Source organism: Sciurus vulgaris (genome assembly GCF_902686455.1).
Source record: "Sciurus vulgaris genome assembly, chromosome: 6".
NCBI classification, from domain to species: Eukaryota; Metazoa; Chordata; class Mammalia; order Rodentia; family Sciuridae; genus Sciurus; species Sciurus vulgaris.
The window spans coordinates 23334558-23351831 of NC_136466.1; the positions used below are offsets into that span (position 1 = coordinate 23334558).

The 17274-nt window shown below is 42.3% G+C and overlaps 1 protein-coding gene across 5 annotated transcripts in view; it reads right to left on the reverse strand.

The window, feature by feature from the left end:
• SGCD (sarcoglycan delta) overlaps positions 1-17274 on the reverse strand; it is a 629843-nt gene that overhangs the window by 138521 nt on the left and 474048 nt on the right. For all 5 annotated transcript variants that reach the window (XM_079144990.1, XM_079144988.1, XM_079144989.1 and 2 more), the window contains exon 5: positions 14282-14401. In XM_079144990.1, coding sequence (XP_079001116.1) covers positions 14282-14401 — 120 coding nt within the window. The remainder of the gene's footprint in view (positions 1-14281; positions 14402-17274) is intronic.

Below are 17274 nucleotides of genomic sequence, written 5' to 3' on the forward strand. Positions count from 1 at the left end.
CAATGTTGTAATTCAACAAATTCTGTATCACTTTCACTGACTTTAATTCAACGATATTCATAGTTCACTTGACAGCCATCAGCAGGGCAAGGACAGGCTCTTTGACTCTATTCTGATCTTAATTGCTCGTACATAATAACACTCAAGTCACATCACACTTTACACAAGGATTCATGTGGCTTATAGAAAGGCTTAGAAAGGGTTAAACTGGCCACAGGGTTTCAAGAGGCCAAGCCAAGAGCGATGACTCAGAGCAGACACAAATGCAAAGGAGTCACTGCAGGTGGTCAGACAAGATTAGCCACCAAAGAACCTGTTCAGGGCACAGAGCTGTTCAGGGTGCAGAACTTGTTCCAGGTGAGAGTCCAGGCAATTCAAAAAAGCAAAAAAGCAGGCAATTTCAAAGCAAGGAGATGGAACTGAGCTGAAGCCCTGGGGACATCTGGTCCACCTTCTAATGTGTTCACCAGGTGGTCCAAGACGACAGGGACTGCGAGCCTCTTTGGTGCCCTCCTTTTTATGTGTTTCGGGAAGGAAAGGTGCACCACTGGGTAGTCTGCTGTGTTTGATAAGCTCATAGGCCTACTCTCTCTGAGATGAGTTTGATAACTCCCATGTAGCTAGGTGCTTCTGATTTATTTGATAAGCTCACAGGTAGTCATTTTTTATTAGCACATCAGTTTATCAGTCTGTGCCTTATGATTGTGCTGCGAGGCTGGGAGTCATTCTTTTTGACAAGTTCTGTATGTCCAACCTCTGATTGTTGTCACCTTATGCAAACAAGGTATAAAGTCCTTCTGCCTTAGTGCTTATACCCAAAATGGATTAGCTCAGGGCACTGTTGCTTTATAAAAAGAAAAAAACTCAAAACTAGGCACAACTTGAAAACTGCTGTTTTCTATATCATAAAGTAGCTCAGAGCAGGGCAGAGTAAGAAGTTAAAAATACTGCTACAGTATGACCTCTTCCCTTTCATGACTGGGCACTCTGCTCCATGGTCTGTCTGTGTTGGACTTCTAAAAAAAAATTTGTTGTTGTTGTTGTTGTTTATCTGCAAAAGTTTTGCTTCACAAAGACTTTCTGTAAGGTTTGCTGTGTGCCTAAAACAGCTGCTCTGCACTCAGACTCTCCAGCTCTTGGACTGACTAACTCTAATGCATCCTTCCCGCCTCAATCACTACTTCCTTCAGGGAAGACTTTCCTTACTTGTAAAACTAAGTTAAACAACCTCCCAATTTTATGTTTCCAAAGCATCTTGAACTTTGCTCCTATGATGGCGTGTAAAAGTTTCTTGTATAACAACAGATCTGTCCCTGCTTGGCTCTGGATTCCAGAAAGGCACAGCCCCAGTCTGTAACCAACAGCAGTTGGCCGCACTTACCACCTGATCCTCTCAGTCAAGTTCTATCGGATGCTTTTGTTTATGTCTTTAAAACATTTACTGCCATTTCCAATGTTACTGGGCATGTGTGCTGCCTACGTGAAACCTATCTGGGAATATCCAGGAGAAACTTTTGCTCTGCATTCTGACACTTCCACATTGAACTTGGATCTGTGACAGTCAAACAAATATTGCTTATTGCTTACATCCAAAATGGATCAGCTCAGGGCACTGCAGAAGAAACAGCAACAACAGGCTCCAACATTTTGGACACTAAATGTGTGCTTGACAACGTGCCCAGGACTTTACATATATTATGTAGGTATTCTTATGGCCCCATTTTACGGATGAGAAACCTGAGGTTTTCAGAGTTTCAGGAAATCATCCAAGGTTATACCAAGACTCGCATCCAAGCAGACTATATCCAAATCCCATATTTAACCATTCTACCATCCCATAGTATTTCTCTAAAGTGGGGGAAACGATTGCTTCTACTCTGCTCCCTGGAGGGGTCTGGGTATTTTTTCCCCCTCTCTGTTCCTGTTCTGTTTACTTGGATTCAACCTAGCCAACTCAGCCACCATTTCTGAGGAAAAGGGCACAAATGGTATTGAGAATGCAGAGGAAATAGGTGGCAAATGTGTAGGACAACGGGGGAGGGGAAGCATAAAGAACTTAAGAGAATATGTTAGTACTTTTGTCTCCCAATCACATGAACAAATAAAATCCAAGTCCTTCCAATAAAGGAGAATAAAGTTGATTTCCTTCCCTGTTCCGTGTATTGAGATTTTCTGATTCACATTGCCATCTCATTAAGTTGCAAGTGTCACTGCGGAATACCAACATTCCCCCTTGGCTTCTGTTAGAAAGGAAAAAGGAAAAAATTCTCCTCTGGCCACTTGGCAGCATAAGAAAATTCTGCAACAGTCCATGCAATTAATGGCGAAGGAGACCATATACCCGTTGACATTGAGGATGCCCTGATAGAAGTTCTCTCCTCATTTGAACATACTCAAATGGTGTTAACTGGTAAGAAGAAAACTTTGACAATAAAAAACAACCAACAGATGCCTAAAAGTGGTGCTGACTGCAACTTGATAGAGAAATCAAAATCTCGTCAGTTGCACAAACAAAACAAAAACAAAAACAAAAACATCTGCCCCTCCTTTGCTAAGTGCTGTAATTGGTTCTCTTCAAAGCAGCCCAGGAGTGAATCTCATCAACTGTTTAATCAAACTAGAAAGCAGATAAATGTCCCTGGCTGTCTCCTTCCCTTCCCCACCTGCAGGCACCACTGAGGAAGACGGAGGCTGAGCTGAGCGGCTGGGGAGGTCAGCTGAGGCCATGTCACTGGGACAGCTGGGCAAGTGCACCCAGCACCGTGAATTCATCACGCTCATGTGAAATCACATCTCCCCGGTGCCAACAGAAAAATGAAGCGGAGCTCAGCAAACGTCTTTCCTCTTGCGCCAGGAATCACCCCCTGGGGCTTGAGCTGAACACTGCAGCTCACGGTGGCCACACACATGGGGGGGTGTCTGCCTGAAGCTAGGTGGGCATGGCCTTGGCTTCTGTACCACCTCTTTGTGATGCTTTTGGAGAGTGATGATAGCATTTCTGATGAAACCCCTTTATTATTTCTCTACTGTAGAATGGTGCTTTTTCTCATTAAGTATCTCGAGTTTATTAGATTGGGGTTGTTCATCTGAGACTCTTTTATATTTGGCTTTCTTGCTGCATTATTTATGGGAAATGCATTTTATGATCTAATACATTTATTCTTGTATTTCTGTAAATAATAAACCAACTTTGGAATGAGGTGCCACGGAAGACGTATAGAACCAGCACTTTTTCTTCTTCTTCTTCCTCCTCCTCCTTTTCTGGGTGCTGGGGATTGAACCTAAGGCATTACATGTGCTAGACAAGCACCCTACCACTGAGCTACACCCTCAAAATTCTTTTAAAATAGTTAAATCCCCAGAAGTTTATCTCTGCAATAGCAAGGAGGAGGAGGGCCTTGGCAAGTTTCAGGCCCCTCTGATTTGTCACCCAAGTGCTCTTAAGAGATTGGTGAGCTCTCGTGTCTGAATCACTCAGGATCAGCGCCTGAAATACTCAGATTTCACTAGCCCACAAGGGAGGAAACAGGTTCCACCCTTTAATCCTTCAGCCTGTCTCATGTTTCCTGAAATTTACTGATGGAATACTTTAGAAAGACAAAGAAGAAAAAAGATGGAGGCAAATGGAAAAGGAGGGGGGAGATGCTGTTGATGGAAAGCAATTTTAAGAATTCTGACTGGTAATATGACAGAATCAAATTGTGTTGAATCCAGCACTTCAAGTTCCTTCACAGAGCTATGGTGGAAGGCAGAGAGGATCGGCGTAAGAACACAGGGTAGGGCCTCTGGTTCCTGATGACACACCGGGAGGCAAGCCTTGGCCTCTGTAAGCCAGACTTGGGTTTTTCTTTGGAGACACAGAAGGGCTGGAAGGCTAAGGGACTGCAGGGAAGCTGAAATTGATGAGCTCCTCCAGGTACTTGGTCTGGGATACGTCCTAGGCCATCTTTCTTGTTCATATGATCAAATTAGGCAGATAGCCCTGCAGCCCCTCTGCTCAGTCTGTGTCTCTTGTGGGTGCTTTTGCCTGGCATTTCCTGCTGGACAGTGGGCCTCTCCAAGGGAGAACTCAAACTTCAAGACCCAGTACACGTAAAGCTAACCTATTCATCTCTGATCTCCTATAAATTTTGGCTAATGACACCACAACTGTCTGACTAAGGCAGCTCACAGCACCAGAGATATTTACAACTTTCCTCTCTCTGGACCCTTCACATCTAGTGATTTGCTAAATTTCATTAGATGGTCTTTCCCATTTTTTTCTCTCATTCTAGCCTAGTTGAGGCTGTAGTGAATCTTCAACAAAGATGTTCTAACATTTTTCTAACTTGAGTGCAAGTTCCCCCTCCCTTCTTTATACTCTACCATCAGATAAATTGTTGGACAGGCCAATCTTTCAGTCCATACACACGGCAACCATTACTGAGCACTTACTCTGTGAAAGGGGCTATTCTAGACTCTGCTAAACAAACTTCCTGCTGCCATGAAGCTTATATTCTAACAAAGAGAGAGAGGGAAAAACAAATATATAGCATGCCATGTTATGATAACCACCCTAAAGAGAAATCAAGTAAAATAAAGGTACAGGCCAGGATTTAGGAAACTTTTTTCTGTAAATTACCAGACAATAAATATTTTAGGCTCTGTGGGCCATACGATCTCTGTGTCAACTACTCAACTCTGCCATTATAACACAGAAGCAAAGAGACAATACTTGAATGAATGACCTTCACTATGTTCCAATAAAGCATTATTTCAAAACAGGAAGTTATTTTGGCCTATTTGGCCCATGGGACATATTTTTTTAATTAAAAAAAATTTATGCTATAATTAGTTATACATGACAGTAGATGCTTTTATACATCTTGATAGATCATACATAAATGGTGTGTGATCTCTCATTTTTCTGATTATACATATTGTAGGATCACATTGGTGATGCAGTCATATATATACATGAGATAATGTTTCACTCTACTATCATTCCTTCTCCCACACCCCTTCCCCTTCCTTTACTCCCCTCTACCTTATATAAAGTAACTCTATCCTTCCCTATTCCCCACCCCCCTTATTGTGAATTATCATCTGCATATCAGAGAAAACATTTGGCCTTTGGTCTTTTGGGTTTGGTTTATTTTGCTTAGTGTGATAGTCTTCAACTCCATGCATTTACCAGCAAATACCTGAATTTCATTCTTCTTTAAAACTGAGTAATATTCCAGAGCTATAGTAATAAAAACAGCATGGTATTGGCACCAAAACAGATAGGTAGACCAATGGTACAGGATAGAAGACACAGAGATAAACCCACATAAATACAGGTATCTCATACTAGACAAAGGTGCCAAAAACATTCACTGGAGAAAAGATAGCTTATTCAACAAATGGTGCGGGGAAAAATGGAAAACTACATGTTACAAAATTGAATTAAACCCTTATCTCTTACCCTGCATGAAACTAAACTCACTGCGGATCAAAGACTTAGGCACTAGAACAGAGACCCTGTGACTACTAGAAGAGAAAGTAGGCCCAAATCTTCACCATGTCAGCCTAGGATCTATCTTCCTTAACAAGACCCCTAAAGCACAAGGAGTTACAGCAAGAATCAGTAAGTGGGATGAACTCAAACTAAAAGCTTCTTTTCAACAAAAGAAACAATCTATAATGTGAAGAGAGAGCTTACGGATTGAGAAAAAATCTTTACCACTTGCACCTCAGATAAAGCATTAATCTCTAGGATATATAAAGCACACAAAAAACTTAACACCAAAAACCCCAAATAACCCAATCAATAAATGGGCAAAGGAACTGAACAGACACTTCATAGAGTATATACCATGGATCAACAAATATGTGAAAAAAGTTCAACATCTCTAGCAAATAGAGAAATACAAATCAAAATGATTCTAAGATTTCATCCCACTCCAGTCAAAATGGCAATTATCAAGAATATAAGCAATGATAAATGTTGGTGAGGATGTGGGGGGAAAGATACACTCGTACATTGCTTGTGGGACTGCAAATTGGAGCTTCCTCAGAAAACCTGGAATGGAACCACCATTTGACCCCATTATCCCACTCCTCGTTTTATACTCAAAGGACTTAAAATCAACATACTACAGTGACATAGTCATGGGCCATATTTTGCCCACTCTAGATATAGATATTGGTGGTGAGAATGTAATATAAATGGTCAGGGAAGATTTCTTTGATAAGGTGATATTTGAGCCATTCCTGGGTTCCTGTCTCATGTGCAATCATTACCTGCTATGATTGTAACTTCGATTACTGAAACAAATACTTGCTATATTTCTTTTTCCAGCATCCAGTCCCTCTCCTGTTAAAAATGCCCTGGTTTACCCTTGGAGAATGGCCTGTTTCACTCATAGTCAGTTCAAACCTAGCTCTAGCAGTTGGGATATGACCCAGGCCTCAATAACCAGCAGATTCAGCATCCTGCTCTCAACAACTGGTCCAGAGACCGGCACAGAGCCTCGATGGTTGAATTTTTGTCAGGAAGATAAGCACTCTATGCTCACCAGCCAAGCTGAGGACAGAATACAGATTGGAAAGCAGAGCAGAGACATGGTAAGGGAAAGAGAGACAGAATAAGTGTTCACTTCATTCTGTGAACTACTGAATCCAGCTTTCAGTCAACAACCTGAGGACTTTTCAATCAGAAGAGCCAGGAAATTTTCCAGCTCTCACTTTGGGTTGGATTTATATTATTTGCAGTCAAGTGAGTCCTGAAGGATAAACTATCCCATTCACCAAGCCAGTCCTCTCCCTGTATCTCCCCCACCCATCATCTGTACTCAATAACTAGTTCAAATGTCCCTGGTTAACAGTTTAAGTTTCTAAACTCTCTCCTGCCCACTCCTGTTGGGCTCTACAGGTCCTATATCCTATCCTTCTCAGGCAGCTTGTTTCCTTGGGCTCAGAGAAACCTGTCGGTTTGTCTCATCTCTATTTAGGCAGAATGCTCCCTAAGAAAGAAGGAACGGTGGCATCCATCTCTGAATCTCCATGGCACCAGTAACAGTAGTTTGGAGAATTACATATACATACATTAATATACATATACATATTATGTACATGAGTATGACAGGCACACACTGATTTAATGAATGAACGTTATCACTAATAATATCCTTGTTCCTCTTATCATAATCATTAGTTTTCCAGGGTAGAAAGTTTTATCATCTGAGTAGTCAAAAAAAAAAAAGTTAAGCATCAGGCCACATTTAAATTTCTATAAATTTTATGCTAATTTAAATGGCTTTAGATTTAATTAAAAATGTTTTTCACTTGATAATAATGTAACTCAGATAATTAGCATCAAGTGGCATCTAGAGGACATAATGAAAAAACTAATCTAGAGTATAAATAGACCTAATTAACAATTAGAATAGCACTTTATGATTATGCTTTGTTTATAAATGCTATAATGCCCGATTCATTGTTCAATGAAATTGATCATTAATGAAAACCAAAGTCATGCTTTCCTAGAGTTGCTATGAAGATGTCTCTTAGATGCCCTGGCTTTTTGTTGCCTACTTTCTTTCTGCTTTTTAAAGACCATTATTATCCAATATTTAATAACTGTGTTCTCTAATGAAAGCTAAACTATATCATGCCTCATCTTGCATACTAATTTAACACCTTTTGGGTCATTAAATGAATGGACCTGATTACAAATCGATTTTTTTTTTTTTTTTTTTTTTTTGATGCTAGACCTAAACAGTTCATAATGAGGCAGGAAAAAGGATTAAAATGGTCAGGCAGGAAATTTGAGCTCCTTTAAGGTCAGGACAGTGTGTAGGAGGGCTGAGAAAATATAGACAAAAGCCAGGTCTCATCAAGGTCAGGTCAACTCCTGGGTGAGCAGAGGGAAGAAATAAATAACTGATAACGAGACATCTAGTGTCTGGCAACCAGGCACACACTAACTAACTAAATAACTAAATAAATAAAGGCACGGTAACCTGCTTGGACCAGAGGACACATGAAAAGCTTGTGGACACTGAGTGCCTTGCCCAGGATTGGGTGGGAGGCTAACTTCCTTAACCCTGTAGATCCACATAAATCCCTAGACAAAAGTCACTCTCCAGGATCCCTTGCTTGGTACCCCTCTCCTCTGAGAGTCCTGCTTTCCTTCTATGACTCTAATAAATCCTGCTACTTTGCTCTCAGCCTTGTGTCTGTGGATTTCATTCTTCTAGTTCACGAGACGAAGAACCCAACCCCATGCTCCATGCTCCAGAAAACTCAGGAATGGCAAGAACATTAGGTTTGTACGAAGGATGAGTGAAAGACAGACCATGAACACATGGAGAACGTAGACCCGGACAGAGAATTAGTCAGGTGGGCCCTGGAGAGGCAGAGCATTAGGGCGATTCCATAAAGAGGTAGAAGGGATGCACAGATGTCCACACAGGGCAGGAAGGCCCAGACTACTGGGAATTTGGAGCTAGGACTAAGAAGACAGTGCTGGGCTACTACAGACTTGGGGGCCATCTGAAATGAGCCAAGTGTTGAAACTGTGGGTAGGTGTTTGTAGATGCAGGGTTTCCCACAGAAATACGAAAAGAAAAACTTAAGGACTGAGTGTTAGGGGAATCCACATGACTGACTGGGTAAAAGAAGAGGTAGGGAGAAAAGAATACTGGGGGGGGTGGGGGTCAGTAAAACAGTAAGAGCCTTAGGAGAACTGAGGGAATAGGGACCCAAAGCCTAAAGGGAAAAGAGATTGCAAAACTGTCGCCCCCATTGTTCTCTCCTCCTCTACAACGCCAGCATGCTGTTAAGACTTGGGGAAGCCAAAGGTCCCTGTGGTGCTGGTCACAGATTGCAGTGGGTGAGGCTGCCTGAACTGGATCCTGACTCTGCCATTTGCTGTCTGTGGTACACGGGACAAGTTGTTATGTCGTTCTGTACCGTAGTTTGCTCACGTTTAACTGAAGGTGATAAGCTGAAGCTCTCCTCGTGAGGTGGCTGTGAGGATCAAATGCATTTATTCATGGTGAGTGGCCTCAGCACTTTGCAGAGTAAGCACACTGTATGTTAGCCGCATTTACATTGCAGCTTTGCTGGGTCTCAGTGGATAAAGCTGAGCCTGATCTCAGTTGGGAGTTCCAGCAGAATTGTGACACAAGGATTTCCCTCTGATTATCTTTGGTCAGTGGTTTGTAAACTTTAGCAGGCATCAGAATCCCCTGGAGGGTGTGTTGAAAGACCTTGCTGGCACCCCCCCGCCCCACCCTCCGAGTTTCTAGTTCTGTAGGTCTGGGGAATAGCTTGAGTTTGTACTTCTAACACAGACCACAGCTGATGTTCTTCATCCGAGGACCACACTTTGAGAACTACCGTCTCAGCCAATGCAGAAGAGAAACTATAATATTGGGGATTCGGTCAAGCCTTCAATCCGTTCATTACCTAAATCCAACTTGAGAACATTTATGTCCACAAGTGCAACCTTACCTGCCCACGGTAATGACCCTGGCCACGTCCAGGGGATCTGTTATTCCAAACTTGCCTGATGTCTGAGAGCCTTATAAGTGCCAAGCCAATGTCTTTCCGGAACCCACAAGAAATGAAATGTACAGTTTCAGTCTTGACAGGCTTCTGGAGCCCAAGTGGGCCCAGAGAAGCCATAACCGGCACAGCATGAGTCAGCATGACTGAATGCTGACCAAGGTGCCACACTCTGAGCCACACACCAGTGTTCCTCATGCCACTCAGTTCTCCAACAACGCAAGGTCCAGATGTCATGGAGGGGGCAAAGGGTGCCTCGAAAGCAGAGGCAACTTATCCAGCCATAGCTACCAAATGACAAAGACCAGGATGGCAGGCCTGAGCTAATTACGAAAGCTGTGCTCAGTGACTCAATGACAAGGATCTTACCTGCTCTTTTTTCCAGGAAAGACAGACATACATGAATCAGTAAATGCAGTCTGCTCACATTGATCCCCCCTCCACCTGCCATGACTTCCTCAGGCTCTGTGTTTCCAGATAATTGAATGATTCTGTATGAAGTGTGGCTTCTAGGCCCCTCTCCTTGCTATCTGAGGTCCTTTGAATGTGCTCTAGATTGTCATTATTTTGAAAACCTAACACAGGTGGCATTAAGAAGTGTGCATATGAAAGTTTGTGTGTGTGTGTGTGTGTGTGTGTGTGTGTGAGAGAGAGAGAGAGAGAGAGAGAGAGAGAGAGAGAGTTGGGGATTGAACTCAGGGTCTTGCACATGTTAAGTGCACTTTACCACTGAGCTGTATACCCCAAGTCTGAAGAATAACTTTAGAAATTATTCTAAGCCAGTGCATCCCAGACACATTGTCTTTTTACTCCCGAATTGCTTTATTCCTATAAACTGAAATAATTCTCTATAACATGAACTTATACTTCTTGTTATACTAGTTCTTTCTTTCTTCCTTTCTTTACCTTGTTCTGTGTTAGAGAGGAGTGGAAACTCAGGCTTAGAGAAAAAAGTAGGCTTGAATCGGGTGACTCAGAGCCTAAGAAGCTGAGCAAAGATTCAAACCAAGAAATAGGCTTCCAGATTCAAACTTCTCAAGAGTTGTGCAGTCTGACAACTCAGAAAGACAAACTTCTCATTAAGCTGAAAATGAAATTGCCTAAGCTTCTCGTTCCACACCATATGGCTGAGTCCCAGCTGACAGGAAACTCATTTCTGCAATACCCTTGGCTCATTTCACCAAGTAGGTTGATGCAAGATTTGTGGGGTGGTCATTTCCAAGTCTTTTTCACACTGGTAGCAACAGTGGAGTTTATTTTGATGCTTCTTTTCTTCATTTTTACATAAGAAAAGCAAATTCCCCTAATGATGGAGAGAGACAGGCTTTATCATGCATCATTCTTTAAGCAAAATATGACAAATGAGCACAAATCCCAACAAAATATCCACCTGTGTTGAAGTGACCTCAAACTATAGTCATCTTCCAGTGTTGTCTAAGTAGCTGTGGGGTGAGGGAAGTCTGTAAACGACACTATCACAAGTTTCATACAGTAAGATTAAGCCGAAGTATTTGAACATTTAAAAATCATTCTGTAAGGTTATTTTTTCTTTTTTTCTTTTTTTTTTTTTTTTTTGGGTGCTAGGGATCGAACCCAGGGCCTTGTGCTTGCAAGGCAAGTGTGCTCTACCAACTGAGCTATCTCCCCAGCCCCTGTAAGGTTATTTTTTGGCAAAGACAGACTTTAAAGTAGCGAAGTGACTCTGGAAGCACCAAGCAAATAATGGGAAGTTGTCAAACCCAGTTTTACAAAGTGATCCAGGTGTGAGATAGTGTCACTTCTCTCCCTGGACAATCATTTTAGAACTGGTAATGTTAAGTCCTCTGGAACAAGTGGACAGCCTGAAATTTTGTGCTCTTACTTACAATTAATGTGAAAAATTCCATTTTTACAAATAAAGAAAAGCATCAATTGTAAGAGCTGAGAAGGTCACAGACTAACATATCCATGGGTGGTGAAAGTGCATTGAGACCAGGGCCCCTGGGCAGGGATTTGGACATAGATCCTAATTCTTACTGGCGCTTGATCTTGGGCAAATTTATTCACCTTTTCAAGCCCTAGTTTCCTCATTTGAAAATGGATCTAATGAGAGGAGTCAGCAAAGAATAGTGCCTTAAAGTAAAGCACTTTGCATACAAAGTACCAGGCTGGGGATGCTGGTTGTCAGCCTAACTATGGCTCACCTGTCCTGTGACTCAGCTCGATTCTGTCCCCTGTAATGTGGGTGATAGGATAGTATCATGAGGCATGGTAGGTATAAGTTTAATAATGCATATAAAGCATTGCACCTAGATCATAGCAAGTGGTCCACCGAATTTTTTGAAAGATGATCTATCTAAGTGGTTTAAAAATGAGTTCTAAGCTGTCTGCAGAATACATAGAAGGGGAAAGAAGAAAAGTCTATACAGATAAGATTCCCATGTCTGACTTCTCTGCTCCCAAATCCTTAGTGACATTCCAGAGCAATCTTGGTCTTTCATCGCTCGTTTTTACTGGGCCTATATATGAAATTTTGTTCAGTTTCTGTTCCAGAAAACACTGTTTGAAAACTTCTCCAGGCGAGAAAAGGCCCTGAAAGAAAGGTAACTGATCTAGGTGACACCACCACTGAGCCACTAGCCAGGAGCTAGACCTCCTGGCCTCACCGCCTCTCTTCCTATTAGCCCCTAAGGATGGTCACTTTCACTTTCTGAACCTGCTGGGCTGATGCTGAAGTTATGAGACTGAGAGAGGAGAGCATAATGGAGCTTATGAAAGTGACAGGGACAATAATCCAGCTGAAGTGGGAGAGAAAGGGGTGGGGATGGAATGTGTGTGTTAGAGTATGCTAGGCACTTAAAGTGGCCATGTTGGAGAGGCTGGTGGAATATCCAGATAAAGAAGAAGATCTAGATATCAGAGCTGGAGACCTGAGAGGCATCCAACAAGGAAATTAGACGTGAATGTGTATTATATGAGACACAGAGAGAACAAACGTGCATGCTAGTTCAGGCCAAAGCAGATTGACTGAGGAGAGGTGATAGCCAGAAGGACGGAAGTCATGGAGTTGAAAGGTGTGGAGTGCAAATAATAATGCAGGGAACAAATAATTTCAAGTAAAAAGAACTTAAAATAAGAGTAATTTAAAATATCAATAGCTAACACTTACTGAGTACTTAATAATTCAGCCAACTCCCTACATATATTATTTCATTGAATCTTTCCAACAATCTGGGAAGACAGATACTTCTGTTGTATCAATTTTATAGATTCAACAGGTCTAGAAAGTTGAAATCACTTGCATGAGGTCACAGAGCTAGATAGAGATGGAGTTAAAAATCATAGAGGGTTCACCTCAAAGCTGGAGGTTGAACCAGTGGGCTACAGTGAATATTACAGAACAAAAGAAGGGAAATAGTACTAGTATCCATAGTGGCCCCGAGCAGAAGCAACCAGTGACTGAGTCCTACTGTGCACAGGCACTGGGTTAAACGCATAGAGCGTGGTCTCCTTTAACCCTACACATGACTTGGCATGGCAAATATCCTTACCTTGCTGGACTACTCCAGTGTATAGTCACAGAACAGTCATTTGCTGTATGTTCAAATTCAATGATTCCAACAGTGGGACTACAGAAAAGTTTGCAAATATTTTAACATCAAACTCACAGGTCCTTCCACCTTAGCTTCTCATCCTGTATGTCAGAGGTGGATCTATGAACCTCAACTTTTCAAGTTTCCCAGAGGATTCTTATTTTATAACCAGGTTTACAGATTACTATATCATGGATAAAATCTTTTTTTTTTTTTTTGTACTGGAGATTTAACAGAGGGGTGATTTGCCACTGAGTCACATCCCTGGCCCTCTTCTGTATTTTATTTAGAGACAGGGTCTCACTGAGTTGCTTGGCATCTCACTTTTGCTGAGGTTGACTTTGATCTTGCGATCCTCCTGCCTCAGCCTCCCAAGCCACTGGATTTATAGGCGTGCCCCACTGTGCCTGGCTCCTTTTTATTTTTCATTTTAAGACAAGGTCTTGCTAATTTGCTGAAGTGGGCCTCAAACTTACTCATCGTCCTGTCTCAGTCTCCTGAGTCAAGAGAATTGCAGGCGTGAACCACCCTGCCTGGCTCACGTATACAGTCTTGACTGCTTCAAGAAGAAGTACCAGTCTGTGAGGACAGCCCATTACTCTAGTATCCTTCTTGGCCTGAGCACCCATCCCAAGCTAAAACTCAGAACTGGAAGATGTGCCAAGATGTCGTGGCACGAGAAACTTTCACCAGGGCACCAGGCTCTAAGAAGTTTCAATTGCCTGACTTTAAAAGAGTCCAGCAAACTGGCCTCTTTTCCTTTTCTGGACACCATTTTACTTAGATTGAACTGATCGAACAAAGTGCCACAGATCAGCTGGCTTACGAACATCAGTTCTGGAAGCTGGAAGTCTGAGATCAGGCCTCAGCCTGGTTGGGTTCTGATGAGGGCCGCCTTCCACTTAGACTGTCAACTTCTCATTGTAACCTCGAATGGGGGGACAGAGAGGGCACCAGAGCACACAGGAGTGACTTTTCATTCCCTCCTACAGCTGCGACATGAATCCCATGCATAAGACCTAATAACTTCACAAAGGTGACACCTCCAAATACTGCCACATTGGGGTGTAGGTATTTTGTGGGGACACAAACGTTTGATCCATGGTACCATTTCGATTTTCCTTTAAAAATTTTATGGCAGCATCAAACCAATTACATGTTGAAAACTTCCTTACCTAAAACTCTTAATCTCTCAGCTCCTACTACCACCTCATTGTCATCTGCAGAGAAGAGCAATTTCCCAGAAACAGTTTTTACTTCAAATTTTTTGCCGTAAGCTTCTACAGCTTTTGGACCTAAAAGAGAGAGAGAGAGAGAAAAAGGAGGGGTGGGCAGGGAATATGTTAGTTTCACCGCATTTGACTGCTTTTCATAGGACATACACATCTGACAAAATCGTGCTGGACTTTAATGTTAAGTGGATTGGTTTCCAGAAACCAAGCGTGAAAATCAGTCTATTGACCTGAGTCATGTCTTGTCAATTACATTTAATCATGGGCTCTCAGGCTATAATTTTAAAGACCATCACATCCTCCTTCCAAGCTAATGCCCAAATGAAATTTCTCTCTGCTAACCACCAAATTAGTGACAGAGTTGTAGATTCCTGGTTGAACACGTCAAGACCCAAGAGGCTTACCACCTCTTAAGGTGATCATCCACCTTCAGCTGCCCAAATGACGAAAAGCGTTCCTTTAAATTTAGCTGAAATCTGCTTCTTTTTATGCCCTTAACCCAATGACCATATGTGACACTAAGACAAGTCTATTTCCTCAGTAGATAGATCATTTCCTGGTAAAGATGGCTATAAAATATTGCAATTAATTGCTTTAGAAGTTGTTGAGTCTTTCATGCCAGAAGTTTGTTCAATAAAAAATAAATTCAGAGTTTATTATGTGACAACAGAGGCTGTTCTTGAAGGTGGGCTACCAGTCATGGTGCATAGGGAAGACAAAGTCCTGATTCCATGTATCTGTGTGCTGATGGACAAAGACTGACACAAGTTTAACAGTTTATTAACAAACAAACAAAAATCTACAGAGTTTTACCTACTACACAAAATGTAAAACAAGTTCATGTGCCAGAATTTCTAAAAGGAAGACATTTCAGTCCATCTGAGCTGGATCTCCCAGGTAGCTCCCGATGCATCCAAATAACCCAGTGGCATGTTCATCCGCACTGAACCTAGTTCTCATCAAAAGGAATTTATCTTTCAGTATAGGAACTCCTGCAATAAAATTCGGTGGTAGTATTCAAAAACCTTGTATTTTTCCAAAAATGCAAAGGAGATTCTGATGTGGCATTGTTATTTCCTTTTAGGTAGTATTCATCAGACTATTACTTAATAATGTGGAGCAAAGAAAGGGGGTCTTCAATGCCTGCCAGCCAAAGACCCATGGTGAGCACACCTGGGGGTGAACAAGCTCCGTTTCTTATTCACTGCAGGGAGGATGAAGGCACATGATGGGTAACCATGGGGCAACTCTTTACGAAGCTCTTAGGACTCTTAGGATTTGGCCCCATGTTAGGTTATTTTCAGGAGAGGTTAAGAAAGCAAGGCAGATTAAATACTTTCAGAAGTGCAACTAATGTTAGGACATGTGTTTATTAAGGCATCTTAAGAAATCTTATCTCGAAGTCAGAAAGACCAGAGCAATGCTAAAATAGCCTGAATAAAGAAACCACAGTCAATCACATTAACTAGGATGAGGGATATTTGGTCTTTTCTTTTGGTCTGAGAGTATTTGTGGTTTTGTCTGTATTCAAATATGATCAGAGCTGTCTTGACTTTTGTGTACGTGTGTTTGGTTTGGTCTGGATTCGTCATGGCCACCGAGTGTCCCTTTCTGAAGATAATCTGTGAAATCACTCATGCTCTGGCAGGAGAACAACGAAACCTGGTGAAGAGTGCCAGTCAGCCCTTAGAGGACGGAGGCAGCTCTCTTCTTGGTCAAAAATATTGGAACAGGAATCAAGGCATAAATTGTGTACCAACACTCTCTCATACTTTTTGGTGTCATGACTTTGGGCGAGGCCATTTGATCTTCACAAATCTTGGTTTCTACATCCATAAACCACTATCAGGGAGGCCCAGGGTGAGGTAGTTCAGTGGTGGAGTACTTGCTTGCTTACCATGCACAAGATCCTGGATTCAACCCTCAGTACCAGGAAAAAAAAAAAGAACGAACACCAACCATCTCCTCTCTGTATCTCATAGAATCATAGAAAGTTTGAAAGGATCAAATGATACAGAATTTATAAAAAGAACTCTGTAGGTGGAAGAGTGTGTGAAATGAGGGGGCTGCTCACGTGGTTCCCATGGTCTTCTCCATCACCATTACCATTTTTCCAACTGCAGTGGTGGTGATGCATCGAAAATGATTAACGATGATGCCTCTCAGGGCACTTTCCCCATTCACATAATCACATCAATCTGGCAGACAATCATCTCCTACAAGTGCATCCAAGCTAGCCCTGACGCACAGAAAAGGGACACTGGAAAGACTCTTTAATGCTTCAGAGGTGGAAACAGGGGAGATCTACAGAATTTCTCAGCAGCCTGGGTCCTGGGTGTCATCTTACTAGACTGACTGCATGCGGTAGGCGAGGAGAGCCAGCGATGGAGAGGTGGTGATTCTCTCAAGGGTGCCGAGTGAGCCGATGGCAGACCTGAGTCTGCAGTCCAGCTCTCAGGGTTGTTCCACGGCAGAAGATGATGTCTGCTTGTCTAGGGAGGAGAAGCAGCCTGGGGCAATATGTCCAGAATATCAAGGATGTGAGCTTCATGAAGATGAGGGAAAGCAGAAAACCAGAGATGAAGACCAGAGGGAGATCTTGAAAGAACAGAGATGTGGAGTGAGGGATGTGAATTAAGGATGTCTGTGGTGGTTAAATGTAGCTATCTTCTTGACTGCATCTTCAAGAAAACTATCACTTGTCAATACTCTAGGGACATTACCATTGGGAGGGGTAGAGATGAGAATGTAATGAAGTCTAAATGGTGAATGAATGAATGAATGACCTCAGGATGGGCAGAGGGTCAGTGCAGTTTGCCCACTTTGGATCCAGTCACATGGCAAAGTGGGGACATTGCAGAAGGCAGGGCACAAATGCTTAGATTTTGCCTCCATGGACCTGCACAAGATGATCCAAACTGGCTTGCTGGGGAGAT